Source organism: Mercurialis annua, linkage group LG4, assembly GCF_937616625.2.
Source record: "Mercurialis annua linkage group LG4, ddMerAnnu1.2, whole genome shotgun sequence".
NCBI classification, from domain to species: Eukaryota; Viridiplantae; Streptophyta; class Magnoliopsida; order Malpighiales; family Euphorbiaceae; genus Mercurialis; species Mercurialis annua.
The window spans coordinates 29,582,930-29,609,184 of NC_065573.1; the positions used below are offsets into that span (position 1 = coordinate 29,582,930).

Sequence of the window (26,255 nt, forward strand, 5' to 3'; positions counted from 1 at the left end):
ATTGTGTTAGAAGTGTGCTAAGTTGGTCACAGGGAAACCTCCAAGTTCTTTGTCGAGGAATCATGGGAATCGCGTTTCAGAGTGGAGGCTTGAGAGTAATTTGGTGTATAATTATTCTTTTGATTACCTCCCCCAAGGGTTCTAATGGGAATCATCATTCTAAAACTTTGCATTCTTTGTGGACATATACAATTTTAACAGTATTAAGTTTATGGAGATCTGCTGTAATTGTAATATTTAAAATATATAATTGCATATTCAATAGTTTTAAAAATATATATCATATAATCTTATCTCTATTATCAATTACTCCCTCTGTCCCATTCTAATTGAAAAAATTTTCATTGCACATTTTTTAAGAAATTTTAGTAACTTTACTTTTATATCCTCATATTATATTAAATGCTTCACCACTTTTTTAAAAATATGCTTTTAAAATGCATTAATTGAGGAAGGCAAAAGAAGAAAAGTAGTGTGAAAAGTATTCTATAAATAGAAGTTATCAAATAGAATGTGACACCCAAAATAGAAAATTTGTTCAATTAGAATGGGACGAAGGGAGTAGTATTTTAAGTTCTTCTAATTAATTGTTTTTCCCAAAAGAGATTATTAACATTTACTCCAAAAATAAAAATATTTGCACATTTTACCTCAAAGCGGAAAAGTTACAAAAAATACTTCATGTTTTTCTCAGATTTATGTTTTTACTCTGGGAATTAAAATATTTATGATTTTACTCCGTTATCATCTGGTTATCATGAATCTTTTTATAATTTATTTTTTACGTAAGTTATCATACAATATCAACCTTATCATACTTCATTGTCATCTAGTTATCATACTACAATGTTATGATAACGACATGATAATATAGTGATACTGACATGATAATTAGACAGTTCTGTTTTATCATAACATTATTATAGATATTATCATAATATTATCATAATTATTATCATGACATTATCATCTCGGTATTATATGACAATGTTATGATAATGACATTGATAATGTTATGATAAAAATAAGATAATCAAACACTATTTTTTGCATAATTTTTTTCTGTATTGTTATGATAACAACATAATAAGATAGTGATACTCATATAATAACCAGTGGCTGTTTTTCTATAAAAAAAATCATTTTTTATGCAGTGTTATGATAATATTATGATAATGAAGTGATACTCATATGATAATCAGATGCTGTTTTTTTCTTCAGAAAATCATTTTTCTCATGTAGATTTTTAGATCTAAAAATTGAAAAAATCAAATATGAAAAGAACGGCAGAGCGACGGCGAACCGATAAAGGAACGACGAAGAAGAGAAGAAATAAAGAAGAAGAAATGGCGGAAAAATTTCAAACATCGAAGAAAAAAAAGAAGACGAAGAAAAAAAAGAGAGAAAAAAGAAAAGAAAAACATTAAAATTTTCATTTGAAAGTAAAAAAATATGATAAAAAAGAATGAAAATTAAATATAATTATAATATAAACATGTGTTTGAATAAAAAAAAAACAATTATATAGGATGTTTTTTTAATTGAAATAGAAAATCAAATTATTTTTAAAATGAAATATTTATTCTAATTTTCTCATGATACTAATTAGGACTGTGAGTTTATTCTATCCAAGTTTAACAGTTTTGCTTTTATATTTGAACCAAATTGAGCAAGAATAATTAATTCTTTTCACTTATAGATATTTAATTCGATTTGATTCTCAGTTAAAAAAAAAACCTAAAAACCTGCAATTGTTTTCTCTCTTTCTCGCTCAAGTTTTTTTTGTCAAAGATGAAAATCGACTCTTTCGAGTCTCAATTGTTAGTTTGTTAGTTACGGAGGCGTGGTTCAAACCACAACCTCTTGATGCACTTAGAGGTGCCTTAGCCATTCAAGCTAGGCACACATTGGCTTCTCGCTTAAGTGACTTTGGCATTTCTATCACTCTAGATTTAAAATAATGCAAGTAGAGGCGCAGTCCGTCCTCGAAACAACACTTCTAACACAACTCTGGAGCTGGAAATTGCATTGTAAATATGCATATATTGACTAGATAACATTCTGAAAGATAAACTAAACAATAACAGTTATGTCTCACTAATGCACAATAAAAATAATTAACTCCTTTTCAGAAGGAATTCGGATAGAACAACACCGAAACAACAGTCAACAGACGAGCACTCAAAATTTTGAAGAATTCTTCACTCACCACCTAAACAATTCTGTTAATTGCCCCAAAGACAAATAGCTGCTGCATTTGAGTAAAAAGTTCAAAGACTGTCACCAAATCTCATCAGTCCGGAAGTATCTGCTCACCATCTGCATCTGCTTCTGTTTCAATTGTGGGTTTGGAAGGACCTGCTCCTGGAGCCTGCTTCTTCTTGATCCCGCTTACAATGTCATCAATCCTTAGAAGCATACAAGCTGCTTCTATTGCAGTCTTGAACGTTTGTGCTTTCACATTATACGAATCCCATATCTAATGCAAAAGCATAAAATTGTCAAATGGCAATTTTTGAAAGTACTCGAAAGCATAGAAAAACTAGAAGAGTATGTTACACATAAATTCTAGTATTTTCTGAATATGGAAGTGAGAAAAAGAAGTGAGAACATTTTCTCCTGCCTTTTAAAAACTCATTAATTTTCCAACTTTAAGGTATTAGATGGCTAAAATCCCTTTGTCGAAGGGTTTCAGTTAAATGGAACTAATAGAAGGGGATAACAGTACTAAAATATCAAAAGATAATTACTATCATACCTTCCTCTCTTTCATATCAGTAATTTCACCAGTGTTGCCATCTATGCCAACCCATGCATTGTCACCATTAGCATGCTGTATAATGATTTAAGACCATAAACAGGAAAAAGATAAATAAAATTGAATCCTTGACCTTTCTTCTCAAAAAGTTATAAAAAAAACAATAAGAAAAGCTCATACTTTTCCTTGCAGGGCAGTCATTGTTCGAATCACATTAACACCACAGTTCTGAGCCAAAGTACGTGGTATAGCCTCAAAAGCTATAGCAGCAGCTTCATAAGGCCACTGTTTTACAATCATATAACATAAGCATCAATAAAAATAAAATAATCACGATCAGAAACAATGGATTTTCATTAATCAGAAAGACTTGTAAAAGAGTTGCAGCATATGATTGAGAGAGCAATTAAACCTTTTCTATGCCTTCAATAGATGAACTCTTTTGCTTCAGAGTAGCAGAGACGGTCAGCTCTGTAGCACCACCGCCAGGAAGAAGTTTGGGATTCTTTAGTATATTTCTAGCCACCGACATGGCATCCTGTATGGAAATGAACATTCATCAATTCTGTCCCATATAAAAAGCATTGGGTAAACAAGAACAAATTATTTAGCAAATTGCAGACCTGCAAATTTCTCTCCACTTCATTCAGGAGATCCTTACTGGCACCTCTCAAGAGAACTGTGCATGCTTTTGGATCTTTACAATCAACAATGAAAGCAAAGAACTCATCCCCAATTTTCTTAACTTCAAATAGCCCAGCTCCAGTACCAACATCAGACTCTTGTAACTCCTCTGGTCTGTTCACAATAACAGCCCCACATGCCTTGGCAATTCTATTATTGTCCGTCTTCCTCAGCCTCCTGATTGCACTGACACCAGCCTTGCTCAGATAATGGCATGCTAAATCACTGAGTCCTTTCTCAGTAATAACCAGATCCGGTTTAAATTTCAATATCTCCATGCACATGTTCTGAATATATTCCTCCTCCATTTTCAGTAGGACTCCCCAGTCTTCTTCTTTTACTAACTCAGCATTTGTTTGGTTCTCACCTTTTTTGTATTCAAGTGGACAATCAAGAAGAATTATTCGCGGATTAACAATCTTTCTCCTCATTTTTCCAGGGGCAACAACATCTTTGTTGAACATAACACCTTTAAGAACTTTAGAATCTTCTAACTGGCCGCCAGGTATCTTCTCAACCTTGATGTACTTCTTGATATCCACTTCTCGGAACCCTTGGCCAAGATCAACGCCGACTGTGGAGGTGGCATCAATTGCTAGATCCTGTATGTTAACCAAGCCATAAAGAGAGTATACCAGTTAACCACCAAAAACTAATGAGTAACAGGGAAAAAGTGCTTCAGTATGATTAATTTATTCAAAAGTTCTGAAACCAAATGAAGCATCAAAGAGATGCACAAGAAGATTATACCACAAAAGGAAGTTGTATCAATACATAGGCCATTTCTTGTGATATTTTATATAAACAAATAAAACACTAACTGTTGTGCAACACAAGGAGTATAAACATGTATGATGGTTCAAATATTCCTCATCTATAATATGTTAAAGAAGAGCTTCGACAATTTACGACATTGCTCCGGTCATACATAAGTTGGTAAATATATTTCATTCCAACAACACAAAAATCGTGCAATGTAAAACATTTGCAGCTCACAGCTATTACGTAATGTATACTAATAGATTTCCAACTCATGTCTTATTAGGTATATAATGCTGCATCAATAAGTACAAATCAAATGGAGCACAATATAAAATCTAAAAGAGGTGCTTACAGCAATTAGGTCCCCAAATTGACTAGTGAACTTTGTCCCTATACAGCTCTTGACCAAACCCAACAATGTCGCACCTGCCATGGACATCCAAATGTCATCGACACAGCCAAAAAGAGAAAAGAGAGAACATGTATATTTTCTCGTAAGAGTTTAAGCAATTGTTTCTAATGGAAAGAAAGTACCATTTCCATTGAACACTAGGTTTGTGGTATAAATTCAATGCATAAAACATCTTAGCAGTTATGTATCAACAATAACAGGAAATGTAGCCCATTTTAAATTAAAATAAGTCTAGGATTACCCCAAAAAAAAAAGTAATTAACTGAACCTTTCATTTGCAATCCAGTATAAATATACACTTCGATATACAAACATTGAAATATCTGAAAAGAAATCTGGAGAACAATAAGAATAAAGCAACTGAGTTATCTGAGCAACTTACGGTCATTGACATCAATGGACATGGCAATTTTGTCAAGCACAGCAATGGCATCCTCAAGAGCTTTAACGTAAGCTGCATATCAAATTTAAAACACTTTCATCACAATGCAGTTATGGCTCAAAAGCAGAAACAGGAATCCAAAAAGCATTAGCAATGTTACCTCTGCAAATGACCGTAGGATGATAACTTTTGTCAATAAAGGCTTCAGCAACATGGAGCATCTCTCCAGCTGTAATATATTCGTTGCAAAAAAAAAAAGTTAGCAAAATGGCACTAAAAACATCCAAAATAAACAAAAAGAGGTTAAGCATTCAATTAGGAGTCCCCATCTTAGGTCATACAATCATGGTAAAGATTGCAGAGGGTAGACCAAAACTTGTACTTAAATTAGTTAAAAGGAATTACTTGTATGAACTACATCAAATAAAAATATTCCCTTCCATCCCATTAGCATATTCAAGACTACAGTTTAATCTCAAAAATTGTACCAAGAACAATCACAGATGTTGTCCCGTCTCCCACTTCTTCATCTTGTGTGCGGCTCAATTCAATCATTGACTGCAACATAAAATCATGTCAGAAAGATACACATTCAAATAGAATAAACATTAACAATAATAAATAAAATCAAAAGGAAAAAACTTCAAAAAAATTCCTGAAACACCTGAAAAGTTTTGACCTTTACTGATCTACCATAGTATCATATTACATTAAACTACTTAAACTTCAGAATTTCATTTGTGCCCCAAATTTGAGTTAGAAAGCAGCAAAAATTACACCTTAAGCAATAAAATTGCTTTTTTTGGTGATTGACCCAAAAAAAAAATACAGCTTCAGCAAATGTCAACATCACTCAATAACAAACCTAATCAATAAATCAAATAAAGTTAAACAAAGCTTCTTGCCACAGTTGGTGTAAAGTATATTTAGGAGTGGGGAGAGTCTTAGTATCTTACCTTAGCTGCAGGGTGAGCAATATCTAGTTCACGAAGGATAGCATTCCCGTCATTAGTCACAACAATTCCTATAAACAACAAAAAATAATAATGAGACTTTAACAATTCTCTGAAGTGCAGTAACAATCAATTTTTGAAAACAAATCATACCTCCCGAAGCATCGAGTAACATTTTAAGCATGGATCGCGGACCCAAAGTTGTGCGAATAATATCAGCAACTGCCTAATAATGCAAACATAAAAAACATTTTAATAAATAATCTAATTACATAAATCGGAAAATAAAATCAAAGCAGAATAAATGATTTATCATTCTAACCTTGGAAGCTTGAATATTGGCATGGTGTACTTTAGCTCCAGACTCGCGTTTCAACGAGTCCTCTGTTAAATGAACACATCCATTAATTAACAACTAATTAAAAAAAAAGCTACTAACATTTCTAAAACTAAAAAGTTAGGGTTTCTAAAAAGAAAAAACATAAAAATGAAAAAACTTACTGAGGACAAGAACCGGAGACTGCATTTTTGTTTGATTATCTCAGTTGTAAAATCTGTATTATACGAGAGACGGCAGACCTATGCAGTAACGGCGTCGTTCTGGTGAAACGAAGCAGTGATGTAGTTTTGCAGGAGACAGTAGAAGTGGAAGGAGAAGAGAGGATCTGGGGTTTTAGTTTGGAAACCAGGTTTTAATTTTATACTCTAAAAAACGGCGTCGCGGCACCAAATTGAGTGAGGCTGCATTATACGGGTCGTCGGGTCGAGTCATAAATGGAGCGACTTGTTTAAAATTGGCAAAAAGTATAAAAAGACCATCATACTTTTTGGTTTCTTACAAATAATTGAAATAAATATCAACTTGTAGTAAACAATGAGCATATTGATACAAGAATTCGATTTTCTTAGTACAAATAAACCATGACGCGGACAGATAGGGATGGGCAATGGGATGAGAATAATTTGTAAACTGGTTATAATAATATTGTTTTTAGAATTAAAAACCTAAAGTTAAAATTTAAAACGGGTTTTTTAGATAAATACCAAAAAAAGATAAAATATTCTCAAGAATACTACCTCAATGTTTTTTTTTTGAAAAATACAATCTGTACTTTTTTTTTTGAAAAATAACTTTTGTTATTCTCAAAAATATCTTTTTTAATCTCAGGAATACGATTTTGGTTATCCAACGGTATACTAACACCGTTGGTTAACCAACATATAAAACTATTACAAATTCAAACCTCCATCTTTATTAAACTAGTTGAAAATTCTATTACAAATCCCTCCGCCTTCATCAACGCAAGAATAATCGTCAAATAAAACCTAAATCGTCTTTTTAAAATTAAAATTATTGATTAACCATTTGTTAACCAACAAGGTACTAAAAACAAGGTCATTGGTGTACTATTAGTACACCGTTGGTTAACTAGCAACAAACATAAAATTTAGCAACTATTTACTAACGATTTTATTAACGATATATTCAAAATAAAAATTACAGGTTACCTAACAGTTTACCCAATATTAACCATTGGTTATCCAACATCCAAAAATATTATAATTCTCACAAGCATTTCTTCAAACACCTAGAGTGCAACATATTGTGCAACACAAAAAAATCGAACCACAAACATAAAATTCAACAACTGTTTACTAACGATTTTATTAATGATATATTCAAAACAAAAATTACAGGTTACCTAACGGTTTACCCAATGTTAACCATTGGTTACCCAACACCCAAAAAATATTACAATTCTCATAAGCATTTCTTCAAACACTTAGAGTGCAACATGCTGTGCAACACAAAAAAATCGAACCACCATTCATCAACAATATCGTTCACAAAAGAAAAATAAAAAAATGGATTAAACAACACACAAAATGTGATTAACCAAAATATTCACATTAACAAAGGATTAGACTGAAATCAAACTTCGGATCCGCCCATGAACCCTAATTTCCTTCACCATTTTTAATGATTCTGCTGTGAAAAAAACATTTGTAATTTTCTGGAAACGTAGGCAATCTCTTCACGAACGGCGATGGCAGCAGACTTACGACGGCGCCGATGGTTTGGTGACGATTGTTTAAGAGGGAGAACGCGACATTCAAGGTGGTTGCTTCTATGGTTGCCGCTTGACTGCTCCAATGATGGCGGAGGGCTGCCGTAGGAGGCGGACTTACAACGATTTCTGCTCTGTCAGCGATGTATGGCGGCACGGCACTGGTCTTTCTCTTCAGCTGATCCGAGGAAGAAGAAGAAATGGAGAATACTGCTAAGATCGTATTTGTCTAATTTATAAAGCATAAAAATCAAAAAAAAAGGAAGGAATTGTAATTCTCTAAAATAAAACTAAGCAGCGTATTTGTCTAATTATTTTGGGTTAAGCCCGTATTTTGTCTAATTAAGTCAAATTTAAAACGGTTAACCATTTAAAATTATTATGTTTCTTGGTTTTACGGATTTTAATCATGTAACCATTAGAAAAAATTAAAATAATAAAATGAAATTTATATAATAAATATTAAGCATAATCTAATAGAAAAACTTTAAATGCATTCTATTTAATTTTTCTAATAAAAAAAATATAAATTCAAATTATATATATAAAATAAAAAATAAATTTTAAACTATTTTTATAAATAGACGAGTCAATTCAAATATTTAAATTATAATTTATAACTATCAAATACACATGAGGCTCGTGAGGCTCACGAGCCTAAACTGGCCTAAACGAGCTTGTTATAAAATAACAATAATAACTTTATTATCATTATATTAAATTCTTAAACCTCTAAATTTAGGTATGCATCATAAAAATTGGTTAAATTGCATAATATGTAGTGAAAAATAATTAAAATACAACAAATCTGATTTTTTTTATTTTTATAGAATTCAACTCGAAGTCGAGGTCGAGCTCGAGTAGCTCGAATGTTGTTCGAGCTCGAGCTCGAGCCTGTAAAACACACTCGAGGTCGAGCTCGAGCTTGGCCTAACTCGGGCTCGGCCTGTTTACACCCCTAGTGTCGTGATAGATATGGTTAAATTAATGTATCTTATTCAAATTAGAAAAGTTAATACAATTATTCAAACATGCTAAATTCAGGTAATTGAGGATATGATAAATTAAAATTAATACATGATCTGCTCAGGACACAGTGACAATTGCCAACCATATTAAATTTCCCTGAGCCAAAAGTAATTATAATTCTATAGTATATAACGTGATAACTCTAAATTCCTTATGATTTTTCTCATTAATACCATTAATTCTTTAAAATGGGGATAGATAAGCCGCTCATTGTAACGCAATTAACAAATGCTTGGAATCGCTTGAAGTGGGATTTATAATAAGTAAGCAGTAATTTTGAAAATCTTGGCTAAACTTAAGGTTGATTTTTGTAATTAATGCAGAAACGTTACCAATATCAGAATGAACAAAAAAATAGCAAGAGAAAAAGAGAGATGTAAGGCTTGCAAAATTCAAAAGCACTATTTTATTTGATATAATTTAGATTCCAGGGGGGCTTATATATATCTGCAGTCTGATAAGAAATGAATAGGTAACAGTAGTGCTGATTAGATAATAACAGACATTCCATTAAATGAAGGATTCAACCTGCATAAATGGCATGAATTTTGTCTATAATCACACACAGCTCTGTTACTGCATCTGTAATTCCCATTCGGTCTGCTGGCAATTCAGAAGAACAAGCAATTCCAATGCCAATTATGGACATCAAACATTCTGTCAAAATTCCTTCACTGTTTTTGCTTTTTCTAACTTTACCATAAGAGGAATTTAAGGTCATCTCTAGTTGGACTATTTCCTGAAGGAGAACTGAATCTATGACCTCAGTCTCTCCATTTGAAAAAGCTGACGCTGCGAATATGTGAATGTTCCAACTCTCTTTGAATGTCTCATCAGTCGGCCTCTTCCCCGTAAACATTTCCAGCAACAAAATTCCGTAACTGTAAACATCGCCATATGTTGATATTGCACTTCCTAGTCCATATTCTGCGAGAGATTCTCACATAAAAAATGGTTAAAGTAAAAAACAATTACCATATATATAAGCAATGATATTCAGCTAACAGAGTGGTAGTAAATTAGTAATTATTCCTCTAAATTCTACAGATGAACTTGACTTTAAAAGAGAAAAAAATATGCATTACCTGGAGGAGCATAACCGATAGTTCCTCGCAATCCTGCGGAACTTATTTGATTAGAAGAACTATTTTGGATGGACTCCAAAAGGAATTTAGCCAGTCCGAAATCGCCAATTCGAGCAGTCATATTCTCATCAAGAAGAACATTGCTTGGCTTGATATCACAATGAACTAGTGCAGTTCCACAATTATGATGCAGATATTCAATAGCTGATGCAACATCAATGCCAATTTTTAACCTCTGAAGAATGTTAAAATTCTTGGTTACTATAGAAGATGGATGTAACCACTCTTCAAGACTGCCATTGACCATGAACTCATAAACCAGTGCTTTGAAGTCATTACCTTGATTGTCAACACTTGAGCATGCAGTTAGTACCTTTACAAGATTCCGATGTCTGATATTTCTCAAGGCTTCACATTCTGCTATAAAACTCTTAGCTGCTCCATGATTTTGCAGGTTAAGCACTTTAATAGCTACCATTTTGCTATCTGCGCCGAGATTTCCCTTATATACAGAACCAAAGCTACCGCTGCCTATCAAATTTTCTGATGAGAAGCCATCAGTGGCCTTGTGGAGATCTCTATAAGATACATTTGGAAGATTCAAAAGGGAATTTTCTGAAATGGATGAAGCTGTTAATTGTCGGATTTTCTTTCTTGATCGGATGAAAAGTAGAAAACACAGCAACAGGATAATGGCACATGAAATTCCTGAAACAGTAGCAATGATTAATACTTTGTATCTCCTTTTTCCATTCCTTTTGAAGTTGCAAGCAGGCAGATTAAACTCTGGTATGCCGCCACAAAGCTTACTGTTTCCTTCGACTGTTGTAATGCTTGCATTTTTCAATACCCCACCAGTTGGCACCATGCCTTCAAAATGATTGAATGATAAGAACAAATTGAGCAAAAACTCAAAGCTGGCAAGAAATTCAGGAATCTGGCCAGATAAACTGTTATTAGAAAGATTCAAAACTATGAGACCTCTCAGCGATCTCAGAGATGAAGGAATGGAGCCTTGGAAATGGTTTTCTTGCATGTAAAGGTACTCTAAGCTCACACAGCTCCCAAGAGTACTTGGTATATCACCAGATAACATGTTTTTAGAAATGTCAAAAATACCAAGAGCTTTCAGGTTTCCAATTTCACTTGGAAGGGAACCTGTCAGGTTGTTTTCAGCAAATCCAAGGTAAATTGACAAGGATGAGAGGCCAATAACTTGAGGAGGTAAGGTACCATTAAGACTGTTTCGTGAAAAATCAAGAACCTGCAGATTTCTGCAATCAGCTAGACTCAAAGGGATGGTACCCTGAAGATTGTTATCAGCTAAATGAAGTCTATTCAACCGTGTCATGTTTCCAATTGAGACTGGAATAGGCCCGAAGAATTTGTTTTGATCAAGAATCAATTCTACTAGATTTTGCAGATTTCCTATACTTTGTGGAATGCTACCAGAAAGATTGTTCTTATACACCCGCAGCCGCTGTAAATTGACAAGATTGCTTATACCATACGGTAATATTCCAGATATCTGATTTACATGCAGTGAGAGTTCTTTAAGATTGACAGACAAATTGGCAATGCACTGCGGTAGCAACCCTCCAAAATTATTACGGCTTATATCTAACAAAACTAAACTACTAGCATTACGCAAAGAACATAGAAACATCAGGTCATTCCGTTTCCCGTTTCCAAGATTGTTTCTATCAATAGTAAGAATTGGAACATCCAATCTTTCAAGAAATGGCACATCTCCAATGAGATTGTTTGAATTTAACTGAAGAGATGAAAGATTTGTAACATTAGATATGGAACTAGGAATACGACCTGTGAATTGGTTAACAGCAAAACTTAAGACTCGAAGATTGGGAAAAGAGGTGAATAAATCTGAGGGAAGGTGTCCTTCAATTTTGTTGTCTCCTATATCTAAAACTGTGATAGAAGAAAGATTGAAGATTGAAGATGGTATTGTACCAGACAACTGATTTATAACAAGGCCCAGAAAAGTCAGGTTTTTTAGCCGTCCTAATGTGTCAGGAATTGGCCCAACAAAATTGTTAAGTGCCGCAGAAAGAGTTAAAAGAGATGACAAGTTTCCAAGAGAAGGAGGAATATTACCTGTCAGGTTGTTTTTGGATATAGAAAGAAACCGAAGCTTGGAAAGAAGACCAAGCTCTGGTGGGACCTGTCCTATCAGCTTGTTGTTCACAAGACTTAAAATGCTAAGACTGGAGCATCTAGAAAGATTGGATGGGATTGTCCCAGTGAGTGAATTGTTGTAGAGATAAAGTGTTTGCAGTCTTCCAAGACGGCCGATTTCAGGAGGAATACTCCGGGTGAAGCTGTTGTTTTTGAGGTCTAGGATTTTCAAAAAGCTCAGGTTTCCAATATGAGGAGAAATGGTGCCTTGTAGCTGTAAGGAATTCAGGTCTAACACTGTGACCCTCTCGTGTCGGCGACTACACTTGACACCATACCACAAGCAGAAGTGGATGGTATCATTCCATGAGCTCACGGCACCAAAAGGATCAACACTTATTTTATTCCTGAATTCAAGCAAAGCTAGTCGATCCGTGTCAGTCCCTCCGATTGCAGACGTTGCTGAGAAAAGGACTAAACAATTAATAATAAAACAACAATTCAGGTAGCCAGATCCCAACTGAAAAGTTGAACTTTTTCCCATACCAACAAACTAGGCAATTCTTTTTTTTTTTTACACAAACTAGTGAATGGATATTACAGAAGAGAAAAACAAATGGAAATTTATAAGTAATGAGTACTAACTACAACATTAATGTAAGTGGACCATCATTATCTTCTAACTTCTTAGTCAAGCTAGCACCCTTCATTGGGGTACTAATAAATTTTCAGGGTTGATGAAATTTCTATTCAGAAGTCAATAGATTGTTGACCACGCTAAACAGGGTTGATGAATTTCTACTCGGAAGTCAATAGATTGTTGACTACGCTAAACCAGGTAATTGATTTTTAGTGTCACTACCATGTGAATTATAGCGCAAATGCGAGCAATTTATTCAAGATTATATTTTTTGACCAATTTATGTGAAATTTTATATTTTTATCAAAACCATTTCATGAAACACAAGAAAGTAGAAATTAATAAGTTCATGTGTAGTAGGTGATTATTGCCTTGAGGTGCAAAACCAGTCGTTCCTCTTAAATTAAGAGAGCTTGTCTGAATAGTATGATCAGGCAATGTTCCTGATAAGATCTTTGCCGGACCGAAAAATCATGGATATGTCCGCTTACTTCGATGTCAAGGAGAATATGGAAATACTCAAACTATTGCATTTTTTACATTTTGATCGATCAAATTTTAATTTATTTCAATTTAGTTTTCAAATTTTACAGTAATGGGCCTGTTTGGTTTAGCTGTTTTCTTATAACTGTTGGCTGATAGCTGATAGACCATACGTATTTGGTGAGATTATATTAATTGTTGCTGTTTATATATAAAATGACCGTAAAGGGCATACTTTTACTAAAAACATTAAAAAAAATTAATAATAAGCAACATTTAGTTTAAACTTATTTATATATTTTGTTAATAAATTTATGATTTATTTTAAAAAAATAAACAAATTATAGTTGTTTTAATATAAATAAAATAATTTTATAGAGCTTATAAATGATTAGAGTATTTAAACATAATCTAAATAATAATTTTGTATATTAAAGAAACGATATGTTCTAGTAAGGGTAATTTTGTTTAAATAATTAAAAATATTAAACAACTATTGGCAAAAAAAATTAAAATGGAGTTTTTCCAAAAAAAGTTGTTGGAGGTTCTAAAAACTCTTATACAATTTTTACCAAACGCTTTAGTATAATTTTTTGAAAAGTAAAAGTTAAAAACTCCACCGAAAAACTGAACCAAACACCCGTTATTTACTTGGGGGTTTTATCTATATCTATACTATCTATATCTATACTATATATAAAAGCACGGATGGGGGGGACATGCAAATTTACTGAATAATCCTTTTCAGTTCACTACTAAATAAAGGTTTTATAGTCATTAACTAATTAGTTATTTAATGAATCATTATTATAATTAAAGTCCTAATTAGAATAGGTAGATAAATTGTCTCCAATTTAGTTTTTAGTATGTAAAAAATAACTAAATTGTCTCCAAATTAGTAAGAATACCTATTTTTTAGTTTAATTGAACTACAAAATTAAAATACTGTATTTGGTTAATATAATATTATTTAAATTTCTATCTTATTATTTTTAAAAATATTATTAATAAAATTAAACTAATTATTTAATTATGGTTATTATAAAACCAAAAAAAGAATAAACTCAGTATGCAAAAAATTTAATAACCGAATATATTATATTTATTTTTACAAAAATTCTTAACTAATTTACTATTATATATAAATAAAAATTGATATAATTATAATAAATTTATTAATATGTTCATTGACGAGTTACGTTACGAGTCACGTATATAGCACGTAATGCGAAACTAGTTAAAAAAATGGTTGGTGTTGCATGTTTATTTTGCCAAAGAAGTAACTAAGCCTTCTAATTATGATTGATTATAAATTTAATTCTTCTTCAATAAAATTTAGATTATCAAATTATTAAAATAAAAGAAAAGTAGTCATATACGCTCATTGATTAATGAAGTAAAAAAATTACGTATTAATTATCTTCACATATTCCAAGTTTCCAACCATTATCGTTGCTTAAAAAGTTGATGGAACTGATAATTTTTAAATGGTCTAATGTCTTAAAAGATCCCGACCTTTTAGCTCCTTTTCAATCATACCCTGACGTTGAAAATTTATCAATTTTACCCTATTTTGTATTTTTGTGTTTCAATTGTACCCTGAAAAATTAAATTAATGTCTTTTTCGTTTGGAAATTTGTTTAAAACATTCTCCATGTCTAGCATATATTAATTGTACGTTTTTAAAATTTATTTAAATTTAGTTAAATTAATTAAGAATTTAAGTTAGTATTAATATGATTATGGATTTTAGTTAGTTTTTAAAAATAAAGGATTTATTTGTACTTTTTGAATAAAAAAGAATTTAATTTCATGTTTAAACTTAGTTAATTGAATGATTACATCATTTAAGTTAAAAAAATTAACAAAAATTAAAAAATTGGGGTACAATTGAAAACGGAAAATTCTAAAGTGGGTAAAATTGACAAATTTTCAACGTCGGGGTGGAATTGAAAAAAAAAAGTGAGGATTTTTTGAGTGATTAGGCCATTTTAAATTTTAGGGATAAACCAGATTTTCATTTTTATTTCAATTCGGTGACTAATTTTTTTTTTTGATTAAATTGTAATTTTATTTCTCTAAGAAGGAATTTTTTTGTTACCAAATTTAGATTTATTTTAATTTGTTTTCATTTTAGTGATTGAAAATTCTTCTTGATGAAATAAAATTAAAATTTAGTAAAACAAATTAAAGTTTGATAACCGAAATAAAATAAAATAAAAGTTTGAATACTTTTAGAATCAATTATCCAAATTTTAGAGGAACCAAAGTGAACATTTCTTTTCATTAAAGTAGAGTGATATGACCAATGGGGATTGATCCAAGTGGTAAGCGGCTTGTTATCGTTTAAGTAAGGTCTCAAGTTCGAGTCCTTGTGCATGCAGAAAATTCCCACTGGCAAACTCACCCACCATAACAAGTGCGCGACGCGGGTCGGATCCGGATTAGTTAGGGCGAAGCCTTGGAAATCGGATGAGCTTATTAAAAAAAATAGTGTGATATGATAACTTAACGAAACTATCACAAATTCGTATTGCACTTAATGACTTCTTATCAATAAGGAGAGACTAATTAATGCTTTATCTGATTTTGCCTATCTTAATGTCCCCATGCATGTATTGTATGTGCCATATGAAGTGTAAAGAAAATCTGGATAAGTTTTTTAGTTTCTTTTTCATTTTATATAAATGTCTCCTTTACCATTTTTGCTCTGCAATCCATCGTTCTTTTTTAAAGTTTTACGTCATCGTCCCACTAAAAACCAATTCCATTCTTGAATTGTTCTTTCTGTAAAGGGATTTGGAATCTTTGTTTCTCAAGCTGTTATCTCTTTGTTCACTTTTATCATGAAAAATTGATGTTATGTAAATATATATAGATGATGATGTACATATACAAGCAGACAATACATAGGTGGTGATGATTATTTATTAGTAAATATAAGTCGGTACTCGGTAGTATAATTTAGCCTCATCAAGACCATGCAAGATATGGATGGGTTCTCAGTGTTTTTTATCTTCTTCATCATAAGCATTCGATGTTCGGAGACATTATCCACTATTGTTTTTTGTAAATACTGTTTTTATTTCAAATATTATAGCACTATATTTTCTAATCTGAATTTCCATTTCTTTTAAAATTCCCGATTGTGTTTTATTTGTCTGATATTATAATCTCGTTTCTCAGTACCGTAATTATTGTAAATGTGCAAAAAAATTCAAGTAGTGAAGTATTGTCACTCTTGTGGTTTTTAATACAAGTTAAATTCATAAGTAAAAGAAAATGTCATAGTGAAATAACTATTAATTAATTCAAATGTTTTCTTACTAATGAGTTTTTTTTTATAATTAAAAGGGAAAGCGCTTGTGGGAGAATTTCAATCCACGATCTAACAGTTTGCTGCAATACTTATATCATATGAACTATAACATTGAGACATATTGATGGTGGATTAAATAGTTTTACAGTTATCGGCAATTGTATTTTACTGTTATTAATTAGACTGTTTATTTTTATTAATTTGAATATAAATTATCAATACATGTAAAATTGACGGAACACATTGTCAATTATTTTTTAAATAAATAATTATGTAAATTAGATTGTTGTGAATACATAAAGAACACCCCACACCAATAAATTACAACTAGCAATATTATAAGACTACTAAAAAGGGAAGCATAAAATAAAAGAGGACATTAAACTACAATATCTCAATATGTAAAAAGAATATAATTAAATTAGTCAAGCAATAACCCCACCATACATATATTACTAAAGAAAAATGCAATTGTCACCAAAGATAAAAGACAAAAAGAAAAGATCACAAATAAAACTAGATAGAAAGTTGAAAGAATGTGAACTAATCAAAATTGGCAATAATAGGCAAAGCTTTAAGATATTTATTTTACACAAATCAAACTAGTAATCATAGTATGCCCAAAAATAATATTTCAAATACATCTCCAAATCAACTTGAAAGCATTGAAACATTAATTAATATTCTTTAACCAAACATTTAAATTTTAGCCAACATGCTCTTCTTTGCTAATTTGTCTCCATCCATATATAAAGTTCATTTTCCAAGTCACAAACATGATTGCTGATCTATGAATTGCTATTTCCATCACATCTTTGCACCTCAAACAACTTTTTTAATGTTTCAAAATCAAAATTCTTTCTCCAACTTGGCTACCACACACAATTTGCAGGCCAATTGCATGCCACTTTGAATCTTTGCACATGTTGCACAATTCATTACATAACAAATAGTATACTCTTGTTTCATACTCATGACTTGTTTATGAATATGAAATAGATTATACTATTTAGTTTTGGTGATTCCAATTTATAGAATAATCCTCGTTCCTCAAAAACTTTATAGTCGAACAAATTGAACGAGTCGAATGATCGATGAAATTCTTGTAGCTAGATATATCCCGTTGACGGGATCAACAGAGTTGCGACAGCCGCCAAATTGATGCGAAAATGGTTATAACAATGCCAATGTGATAAGGTGACGTTCTGCGAGTACCGGTTGAGATTTCCACAGCTTGTGGGTACTGCCCATCCGCCGACTTCAAACTGCAACCACCATTACCAGTTCACATTTTAATAAGCTATATAAAATCACTAATAAAAATACTATAAAATATTGTCTCAAATTTCAATTTTGTTTTTTAAAGAGGCCAACCATGGTCCATGAAGACACTCTGGATTTTTCTAGTATAACAACAAAATAAAGACGTGCCGACCATAAATCCTAGTTAGAAAATAATAAAATCCTAAGAAATACAACCGACATGAACTTCAAATTCCCCCATGAGTCATGACCTAAAATTTACTTGTCACCGACTCTAGAACATTTCCTCTGTTCAGAGGGAAAAAAAAAAATCTGAACACCAAATTGCATATGCAAAATTGCAAAATTGACAAGAATGTTAATGAATTCATAAAATATTAATTTACCTGGTCGAAGGTGACGGACAGAAGGTGATCTGATAATCAGCTCCACCGCAAGTAAAAGTGCTCGTACCGTCATCATAAGCATAACTATAAGCTCGAGGGCAAGCATTTTTGAAGAATTCTGAGTAAGAACTTGGTTTACAAGTGTTGGGATTTCCATAATCCCCACTACAGCAATACTCAGGATTCCCAAATGCCTCGCACGCACTTTTACACGCTATGTTCTCGCCATTTTCACTATCCATAACCTTAAGCTCCGAGGGACAAGCATTGTTCAGCGCAACAGAACACCCCGTGATCGTGCAATTCCCGCTCGTTCCCCCTTGTGGTGATATGAGCATCGGCAGGTTATAACCGTCAACAAGGCTCACATCGTAAAAATCAAGACCATTCGCGCCGTTAAGAGTGAACTCTGCAAGCGTAGCAGGAGGAGCAGCGCCATCTCCGGAGCATTCCACAGTGGACGAGCCACAATCACCTGTTGCACAAGAGAATTTCCCTGCCTGATCAAAAGCGCAAACCGTCCGACCCCATAATCGACCAGACCACGAAACGGGGACCTCCAACGCGTTCGATTCGCCTGGTTGGAGAGCGAAACCGGTGGTGGGAAGTTGAGAGGTGCCAGCGTTGGAAAGTATACCGGGCCAGACAGGGTAAGTGCACTTGTTTACGAAAGTAAATGTGGATGAATATGCAGAGGAACACATAAGAAAGGTGAAGAACAGCGAAAGGAAGTTTTTAGCATGATCCGCCATTGAAGAGTGTTGCTTAAGGTATTAGAGAAATGAAGGGTTTAATTTAAAGGGTTATGAAAAGTGGGGATGATGTGGTGGAAGTATGGAGAATGGGGACCTATTTATAAGCAAAGCACATGGAGTCCAAAATGTAAGAGTAAGGTCGGCGAATGTGGGATGTTTTGTAATTTAGTAGTGTGTTTGCTTCGGCTAAGGGGTTACTTATTGATGATATATATGATGCCAGCGTAGGAAAATACCAAATTGTAAGTGTAAGACTGATGCTATTCTACAGGACAACTGCAGATTGATTTTCAGATGTCATAATTGAGAAAGTTTGTGTAACCCACTTATCAAAGTAATGGCCCACTTGGCTAAACTTGCTTTGCAATTCTCACTGGGTGCGGGTTCGACCATCCTCTGCAGCCAATAGACTGAGTTAAAAAATGAATTTCTAAACTAGTACTGATAATATAATTAATTTTGCTAAACCCCCACTAATCATATCTTAAATAAAAAAAATCAGGAAACAATGAGCTATATGCTATAATTCAACTAGTATAAGTCTTGAGTAATTATTATAGTATTTATTCTCTCTCTAAAAAAATCTCTCATTTCTTTCTAAAAACTTTCCTCTCATCTTGAGCTTTTAAATGGTGGGAGAAGATGATTTCCGGTCTTAATCAAAAAAATATCTTCTCTTCGTCCAAATTATTACTTATCTCTATTATATTTTTTTTCATTAAATAAATCTTTCTATCTATAACTTTTTTTTTATTTGAATGAAGTTATTTTGAGATATGTTTTATCTATTTTTGTGAGGTCATTGAAGATTGGGATTAAATGGATTAAGCGGATCGTATTAGGATTTATATATTGAAGATGAGACTTGAAAAGTTTGAAACTTTAAAATTCAAGCGGTTTTAAAATCGTATTTTCAATATTTAAATCATATATGCCTTTTGATGGTTGAAAAAGCCTTATTCGATGACTTTATTAACAACTCTCATCATTATTTTAACATAGTTTTTTTTAATTTGTTGAAAAACCATTCATATTTGTAATTTTTATCATCATTAATGGAAGTTTTAACCTTTGAAAAAAAAAGTGTTGAGCAACATTTTACTAATTTTTTTTTTAATTCATTTTACAAACGTTGAAAATCTCCCTCTCAATAATAATAATAAGAAAAGATATGCAACTATTATTGAAATAATTAAAAACTTATCAAAAGACAAATAAACAAAAGTTTCAATTTCGACTCTTTCATTTTAAAATATAGTAATATGTTCATGCAGTATTGAGTATATTGTCAAAATTCAACCGTGGCGCAAAAAATATAGTTTTAAAAAGCCAGCTACGTTCAACCGCCAAAGAAATATGAGAATAAAATAATGGTAGGCAGGCTTTTGGAAGTGAGCAAAGGATGATTTAAGATTCTGCAAAGCATAAGGGGCGGCAACATGACCAGAAGAGAGGTCCTATCCCATGAAACTGGGCACATCATTTCATCAAGTTGATGATATTTTTGTTTTTTTAACTCATTGAGAATAATAGTTACAGTACCAAGATTTCTGAATTCACAGTATTTTTGATTTGCCATACTTAGGTTTCTTCATCCCATTAAGAGATTGATCAATAAAATACGAGAAAGAATCTTTTTTTCAAGGGTCATACCGATCACTCAAAGAAAATTCTTATTCTCTTCTTTAATTTTCACAACTTTAACATTTGCCGTTTAAAGTTAGGTCACAATGGTTAGCCATTGAAGGAGTGGAAAAGGTTGGTCCCTGTAGATTATAAATAGATTGTATTCTTATCAAAGTATTTTAAAAATTAAACCAAACCAGTCAACTAGACTAATTTAATTAAAAATCGAAGGGCGATCCATTCTGGCCAAGAGTTAAAACTGAAAATAAGACAGAATATGACTAATTAAATGCCATATGAATTTTAAACATATGGTAAGATGTAAATAAAACCTATAGAAAACGTTTCAATCTGTATAGCCCTGCAAAGGCACAGGTCAAGACTCCAGCAAGCCAAGCCAACTACATATACAATTATCAGGCAACCACCGATCATTATTCCGACCTTACAATTGATACATATAAAGCTCTTGAATTCAACTAGATAATAAAAATGCATCAAAAGATTGCAGCATATATAATTCTCTCATGAACTTCCATCAATTTATCAAAACCAAAACAAGAGACAATCAACATGATCCCCGACAAAATTTCACACAGCAAGAAATAAAAGACTCCATTTATCAATGAAAAAACTACTAGCAATGAGACAACTGCTAAAACACAACTGCTAGTAGTGTTGACAAATCTTCAACCAATGAATACTCAAATACAATCTCATTCCTTTAGCAGCGCAAAAGGCAAAGGGGTTATAAAATATCTAGATTATTGGCAACCAATGTCATAAACACTACAAGAGAATGAATACCAACAACCTGACTGCTATTCTGGCCATTGTTCTTCCAAAATCCATTTCTAGACATATATTCTCAAGACATCATAGACAATATACATCATTACAGTTTATAAGATAGTCATGGGAAGTCCTTAGTAACAATTCATATAATAATTGTATATCTAAGCTTCATGGTGATAGACATTCTAAAACTATAAAGACATCCATAAGTGAAAATAAAGTAGGAAAAAATAGAGAGCAATACTCATGGTCTCTGAGTATTATTTTCTATCTTAACTAATATGCTTTTCTACTCTTCCAGTATCCAACAACATTCATACTTACACATGCTTGTCATATTCCGGCTGCACAATATGCAAAAGTTCACCAGTCCCCCGGCTCTCTTTCCAGTCTCATTAAATATCATTTCAAAAGCATCCTATTATGAAAGGTGACTAAGTATCATAAAATTAGTTGTTTGATTCAGTGATTTTGTCACTGGTATTATCGATCGACAAATTTAACAAGTACAAAATTACAGACTACAACGTTTGCTAAAAACAATTTTCATTAAGTTGAAAAATATACTAGGAAAACAAAGTTATTGGACATGTACAAGATTTCACAATCTAACGCAATTATTGGCCTTATAAGACGCTAATAAATTAATTAGAAGACCTCAAATATCAATGATATTCCAAAGACTAATAACCAAGGATCCTAATCAGAAGCTTAACAATAATGTAAAACCACAAAAAAAACCAACAATGCCCACACATTTCATACCACTGACCCCATGAGTCTTCATAACTTCAAAAATAATAATATTATTATATGAACTATGCCCCCGAAGAATCCTTTCACAATAATGGAAGCCTACTACATCATTTCAACACTTACATTTCAAAAGTGCCAATACACGAATCCAGTTCTCAACTAAAGCCAAATAGAAAATAAAATATCTACCATCATGTCATAAGAAACTAGCAATGACGCTTCAACATCTAATTGTACAAAAGTTACAATTTTCCATTACTTACTAATAAATATCAACTGGTAATACGTTAGTTGTCAACAGCCTTTTCTCTTACAGAACAGCAGAGCAACAAGTTACCTCATATGGTAACAGACTCACAAGACAAATATTGATAAATCAGATTAGCAAATACTCATACCAGTTTATGCAAATAGCACTTGTACTTAGGTTACCAAAGTAAATTGATCTAATATGAGATTCAATCAAGTGAACTCAGAGTAGCATAACAGCTCTCGAAGGCCCAAATAGAAATATAGTCTTCAAACATTCATATGATTAAATAGACTATCACACCAATCCACCATCACAAGTTTAGACAAGAATTCAATTGCATAAACACAAACAAACATTTATATCATGGAAATTAGAACATTAATATCAAACAGTCGTTTAGAGAAAAAAGCCCTAACAATTTCTTTAGAATAACCATATGTATTCGCCAAAAAATGGGAAAATTTCCCTCTTAACAAAGGATATTGATATCACCAACTTGGATCAACACAAATCCTATGTATAAATTGGATATTAATAAAAAACACAATAAAAGAAGAATCCCTAGTACCACCATGATTGAAAATAAAAAAAGAAAAATATAGAATTACTCTCCCCTCAAGATTGGTTAGAACAATCCCGAGCAAAATGCCCTTCCTTTCCACAGTTAAAGCATCCACCATTGCTGCTGCTACCATTACGTCCTTTACCAGCATACCCACCACCAGCTTTACCGCTAGTTCTAGCACTAGTACAATCCCTAGCCAAATGCCCAAACCCTCCACAATTGTAACAGGAACCGCTACCACCTGGGCAATCCCTAGCCATATGCCCATAACCTCCACAGTTATAGCACCCACGCTCACTGTTACCACCAGCTCCACCTCCGCCACCACGGGAAGCACAGTCCCTAGCAAAATGCCCAACATCACCACACTTATAACACTCACCATTGCTTTCACCACCACCACCACCAGCAGCAGCAGCATTACCTCCAATGCGCGAAGTACAATCCCTAGCAAAATGCCCAACATCACCGCAATTAAAGCACTCGCCATTACTTTCACCACCACCAACAGCACCGCCTCCGCCACGTGACATACAGTCCCTAGCAAAATGCCCTACATCACCACATTTAAAACACTCACCATTACTCTCACCCCCACCACGGCGATTATTATAACCATTATTAGAATTACCAGTATTATTACAATCCCTAGCAATATGACCACTGCCACCACAGTTAAAACACCCACCACCACTACCATAACCTCCACCACCACCGTTACTAAACCTACGTCCACTACCCCCACCGCGCCTCATTCCCCCATCACCACCAGCAGCTCCCTTATTATTGGGAGTAATAACAGTCACATCAACAGCTTGATATTTATTATCAGCAGACAGAGTGAGAGTAAATTCAACTAAATCATCAACGTAAAGAGAGCGGTACTCACCGTCCGATGATTTGATAGCTGAGTAGTGAATAAACACATCCTGACCATCATCGTCCGGTTTAATGAAGCCGAACCCTTTCCGGTCACTAAACCTAACAACCTTACCCCTAGATCTCACTGCAGTTTGCTCCTCCGCCATTGATTTTGTTAGAATTAAATCAATCGATGAAATTGTATGAGAGGCAAGAAGAAGATCTATAAAGTATAAGGTTTAGGGTTGGATTTGGTGTGTGTAGTGTTTATATAGAGAGGAAGGTGGTTTAAGAGAACCCTAATTGCTTTTTTTTTTTGTTTGCCTAATTAAGCTCACCGCACCACTACCTTTTCGATTACCTTAAGTAATTATTTTCCTTTTCCGTTTGCGGTTTTGTTTTTTATGAGATGCGAGCGCAGGTCGATTTCTGTGTCTTTTGGACCCTTTTTAAAGCCCAATAGTGTCCTCTTTAAAAGCCCAATTATGCCATGTTCAATGAAAATAATTACATAAATCTATACTATATATAAAAGCACAGATGGGGGGACAGGCAAATTTACTGAATAATCCTTTTCAGTTTACTATTAAATAAGGTTTTATAGTCATTGACTAATTAGTTATTTAATTAATCACTATTATAATTAAAGTCCTAATTAGAATAGGTAGCTAAATTATCTCCAATTTAATTTTTAGTATGAAAAAAATATCTAAACTGTCTCCAAATTAGTAGGAATACATACCTTTTAGTTTTATTGAACTACAAAATTAAAATACTGTATTTGGTCAATATATTATTATTTAAACTTCTATCTTATTATTTTTAAAAATATTATTAATAAAATTAAATTAATTATTTAATTATGGGTATTATAAAACAAAAAGAAGAATAACGGATGGGGGGTGACAGGCAAAATTACTAAAAAATCTTTATTAATTTTACTAAAGAAAGATTTTATAATCATTAATCAATTATTTATTTAATTTATTATTAAAAATATATTATAATTAGAATTCTGATTAAACATAGTATTATTAGAGTTTTAATGAAAATAGAATTATATCATAAGTAATGTATCTAAAACCTAATTCCTAATAAGTAAACATCGTTATTTTACGGAGAATAGAAACATTCTGCAAACCGGATTGCATGAAATTCCTGTAACTTGATACATGGTAATTTAACATACTGCCATATCACATGAGTTTAAACATTAATGACTTAATTGCACATCATCTCTTCATCCATCTCTTCTTAACCATTCAACCCATAAAGATTAGTTATCCCTCAACTTCTAGGAGTATAAATAACATCTATTAACGGTCTTCAGGATTGGTTAAAAGAAAATCATGAGTCTTTTCGTACACCATCCCGACATCTACTTATTTTTTTTTATCTTTGCTTATGCGAGCCTAAACAATGTTACTTAGGCAATTTATTATTTTATTAATGATTCGTAATCAAGTTAAAAAATATGAAAATATTATATGATATTATTTGATGTATGACTAAAGATATAAAATTTAAAATTAATAAAATTTATGTTCCTAATAAAAATAAATTATATTATAAAATAAAATATTTTTAATATTTAATTATTATTTTATCATAAATAATTTTAATTAAAGTACAATACTTTAAATAAATTACTCTTTTAATTATTATTTAATATTTTATGTTTAAAAACAGTTTTTAATTAAACATAAATATAATTATTCTATTCTATGATAAATATAATTATTTTATTCTATAATAAATATAATTATCATTATTTGACGAGTCACAATACGAGCCACGTGTGAAACACCTAAAGCGACACTAGTATCACAAAACGAGTTCAATTTTAATAATAAGCTTTTAAAAAAAATTCATTTATGTATGCAAAAAAATTTCACTTTGTACCTAAATATTTTTATTTTATACATTTCGCATAAAAATATATCGGAGATATATTACAAATGTATGTGATGTATCTTTAAAGTATCTAAATTGTTTTTGCAATGTATCTTCTGTAATTAAAAGTCAAAACATAAGATTTCAATTTTTTTATGAAGATGATTTTTTAAATTTTAAGTGTATTTTTAAAAATTAAAAAGAAGTTGTTGGATAATTTTTTGGTTTTTTCAGTTAAATATCCTAATCGGACTTGAACTTGCATATAATAACATCAATCGAAGCTCACTCCATAAACTGTATAATTCACACTTGTTCTCAGACAAACAATCTGATTCTAGGAATGTTTACAATTTAGAATATAAATTATTGCAAATTCAAATCCTTCTC

At 32.2% G+C, this 26,255-nt stretch overlaps 4 protein-coding genes across 4 annotated transcripts; all 4 read right to left on the bottom strand.

Annotated features, from left to right (window-relative positions):
* Positions 1-2,023: 2,023 nt before the first annotated feature.
* Positions 2,024-6,639, bottom strand: LOC126677688 (T-complex protein 1 subunit gamma). Its single transcript, XM_050372443.2, has 13 exons — positions 6,453-6,639; positions 6,274-6,335; positions 6,105-6,177; positions 5,955-6,022; positions 5,487-5,556; positions 5,159-5,227; positions 4,999-5,070; positions 4,557-4,630; positions 3,382-4,044; positions 3,171-3,296; positions 2,939-3,043; positions 2,759-2,833; positions 2,024-2,479 (listed from the first exon to the last, which is right to left on the bottom strand). Exons 1-13 carry the CDS (start codon positions 6,475-6,477, stop codon positions 2,294-2,296), a joined length of 1,668 nt encoding a protein of 555 aa, XP_050228400.1. The 5' UTR covers positions 6,478-6,639; the 3' UTR covers positions 2,024-2,293.
* A 2,793-nt stretch (positions 6,640-9,432) lies between these two features.
* LOC126676624 (putative receptor-like protein kinase At3g47110) lies at positions 9,433-12,840 on the bottom strand. Its single transcript, XM_050370860.2, has 2 exons — positions 10,135-12,840; positions 9,433-9,976 (listed from the first exon to the last, which is right to left on the bottom strand). Exons 1-2 carry the CDS (start codon positions 12,812-12,814, stop codon positions 9,573-9,575), a joined length of 3,084 nt encoding a protein of 1,027 aa, XP_050226817.1. The 5' UTR covers positions 12,815-12,840; the 3' UTR covers positions 9,433-9,572.
* A 4,400-nt stretch (positions 12,841-17,240) lies between these two features.
* Positions 17,241-19,343, bottom strand: LOC126679287 (pathogenesis-related thaumatin-like protein 3.5). Its single transcript, XM_050374281.2, has 2 exons — positions 18,362-19,343; positions 17,241-17,977 (listed from the first exon to the last, which is right to left on the bottom strand). The coding sequence occupies exons 1-2, from the start codon at positions 19,111-19,113 to the stop codon at positions 17,845-17,847; spliced, it is 885 nt and encodes a 294-aa protein (XP_050230238.1). The 5' UTR covers positions 19,114-19,343; the 3' UTR covers positions 17,241-17,844.
* Positions 19,344-22,880: 3,537 nt separating this feature from the next.
* LOC126678891 (cold shock domain-containing protein 3-like) lies at positions 22,881-24,320 on the bottom strand. Its single transcript, XM_050373805.2, has one exon. The coding sequence runs from the start codon at positions 24,137-24,139 to the stop codon at positions 23,162-23,164; it is 978 nt and encodes a 325-aa protein (XP_050229762.1). The 5' UTR covers positions 24,140-24,320; the 3' UTR covers positions 22,881-23,161.
* Between the last annotated feature and the right edge of the window lie 1,935 nt (positions 24,321-26,255).

Bases quoted from the DNA above. Each gene is read 5' to 3' on its own strand.
- LOC126677688 (XM_050372443.2), bottom strand. From the start codon at position 6,477: ATGCAGTCTCCGGTTCTTGTCCTCA. The intron at 4,045-4,556 runs GTAAGCACCTCT...GTTAACATACAG, and splicing joins AATTTGGGGACCTAATTGCT to GATCTAGCAATTGATGCCAC. The intron at 2,834-2,938 runs GTATGAGCTTTT...ATCATTATACAG, and splicing joins TGACTGCCCTGCAAGGAAAA to CATGCTAATGGTGACAATGC.
- LOC126676624 (XM_050370860.2), bottom strand. From the start codon at position 12,814: ATGGGAAAAAGTTCAACTTTTCAGTTGGGATCTGGCTACCTGAATTGT. The intron at 9,977-10,134 runs GTAATGCATATT...AATCTCTCGCAG, and splicing joins TATCGGTTATGCTCCTCCAG to AATATGGACTAGGAAGTGCA.
- LOC126679287 (XM_050374281.2), bottom strand. From the start codon at position 19,113: ATGGCGGATCATGCTAAAAACTTCCTTTCGCTGTTCTTCACCTTTCTT. The intron at 17,978-18,361 runs GTAAATTAATAT...TGGTGGTTGCAG, and splicing joins TGTCCGTCACCTTCGACCAG to TTTGAAGTCGGCGGATGGGC.
- LOC126678891 (XM_050373805.2), bottom strand. From the start codon at position 24,139: ATGGCGGAGGAGCAAACTGCAGTGAGATCTAGGGGTAAGGTTGTTAGG.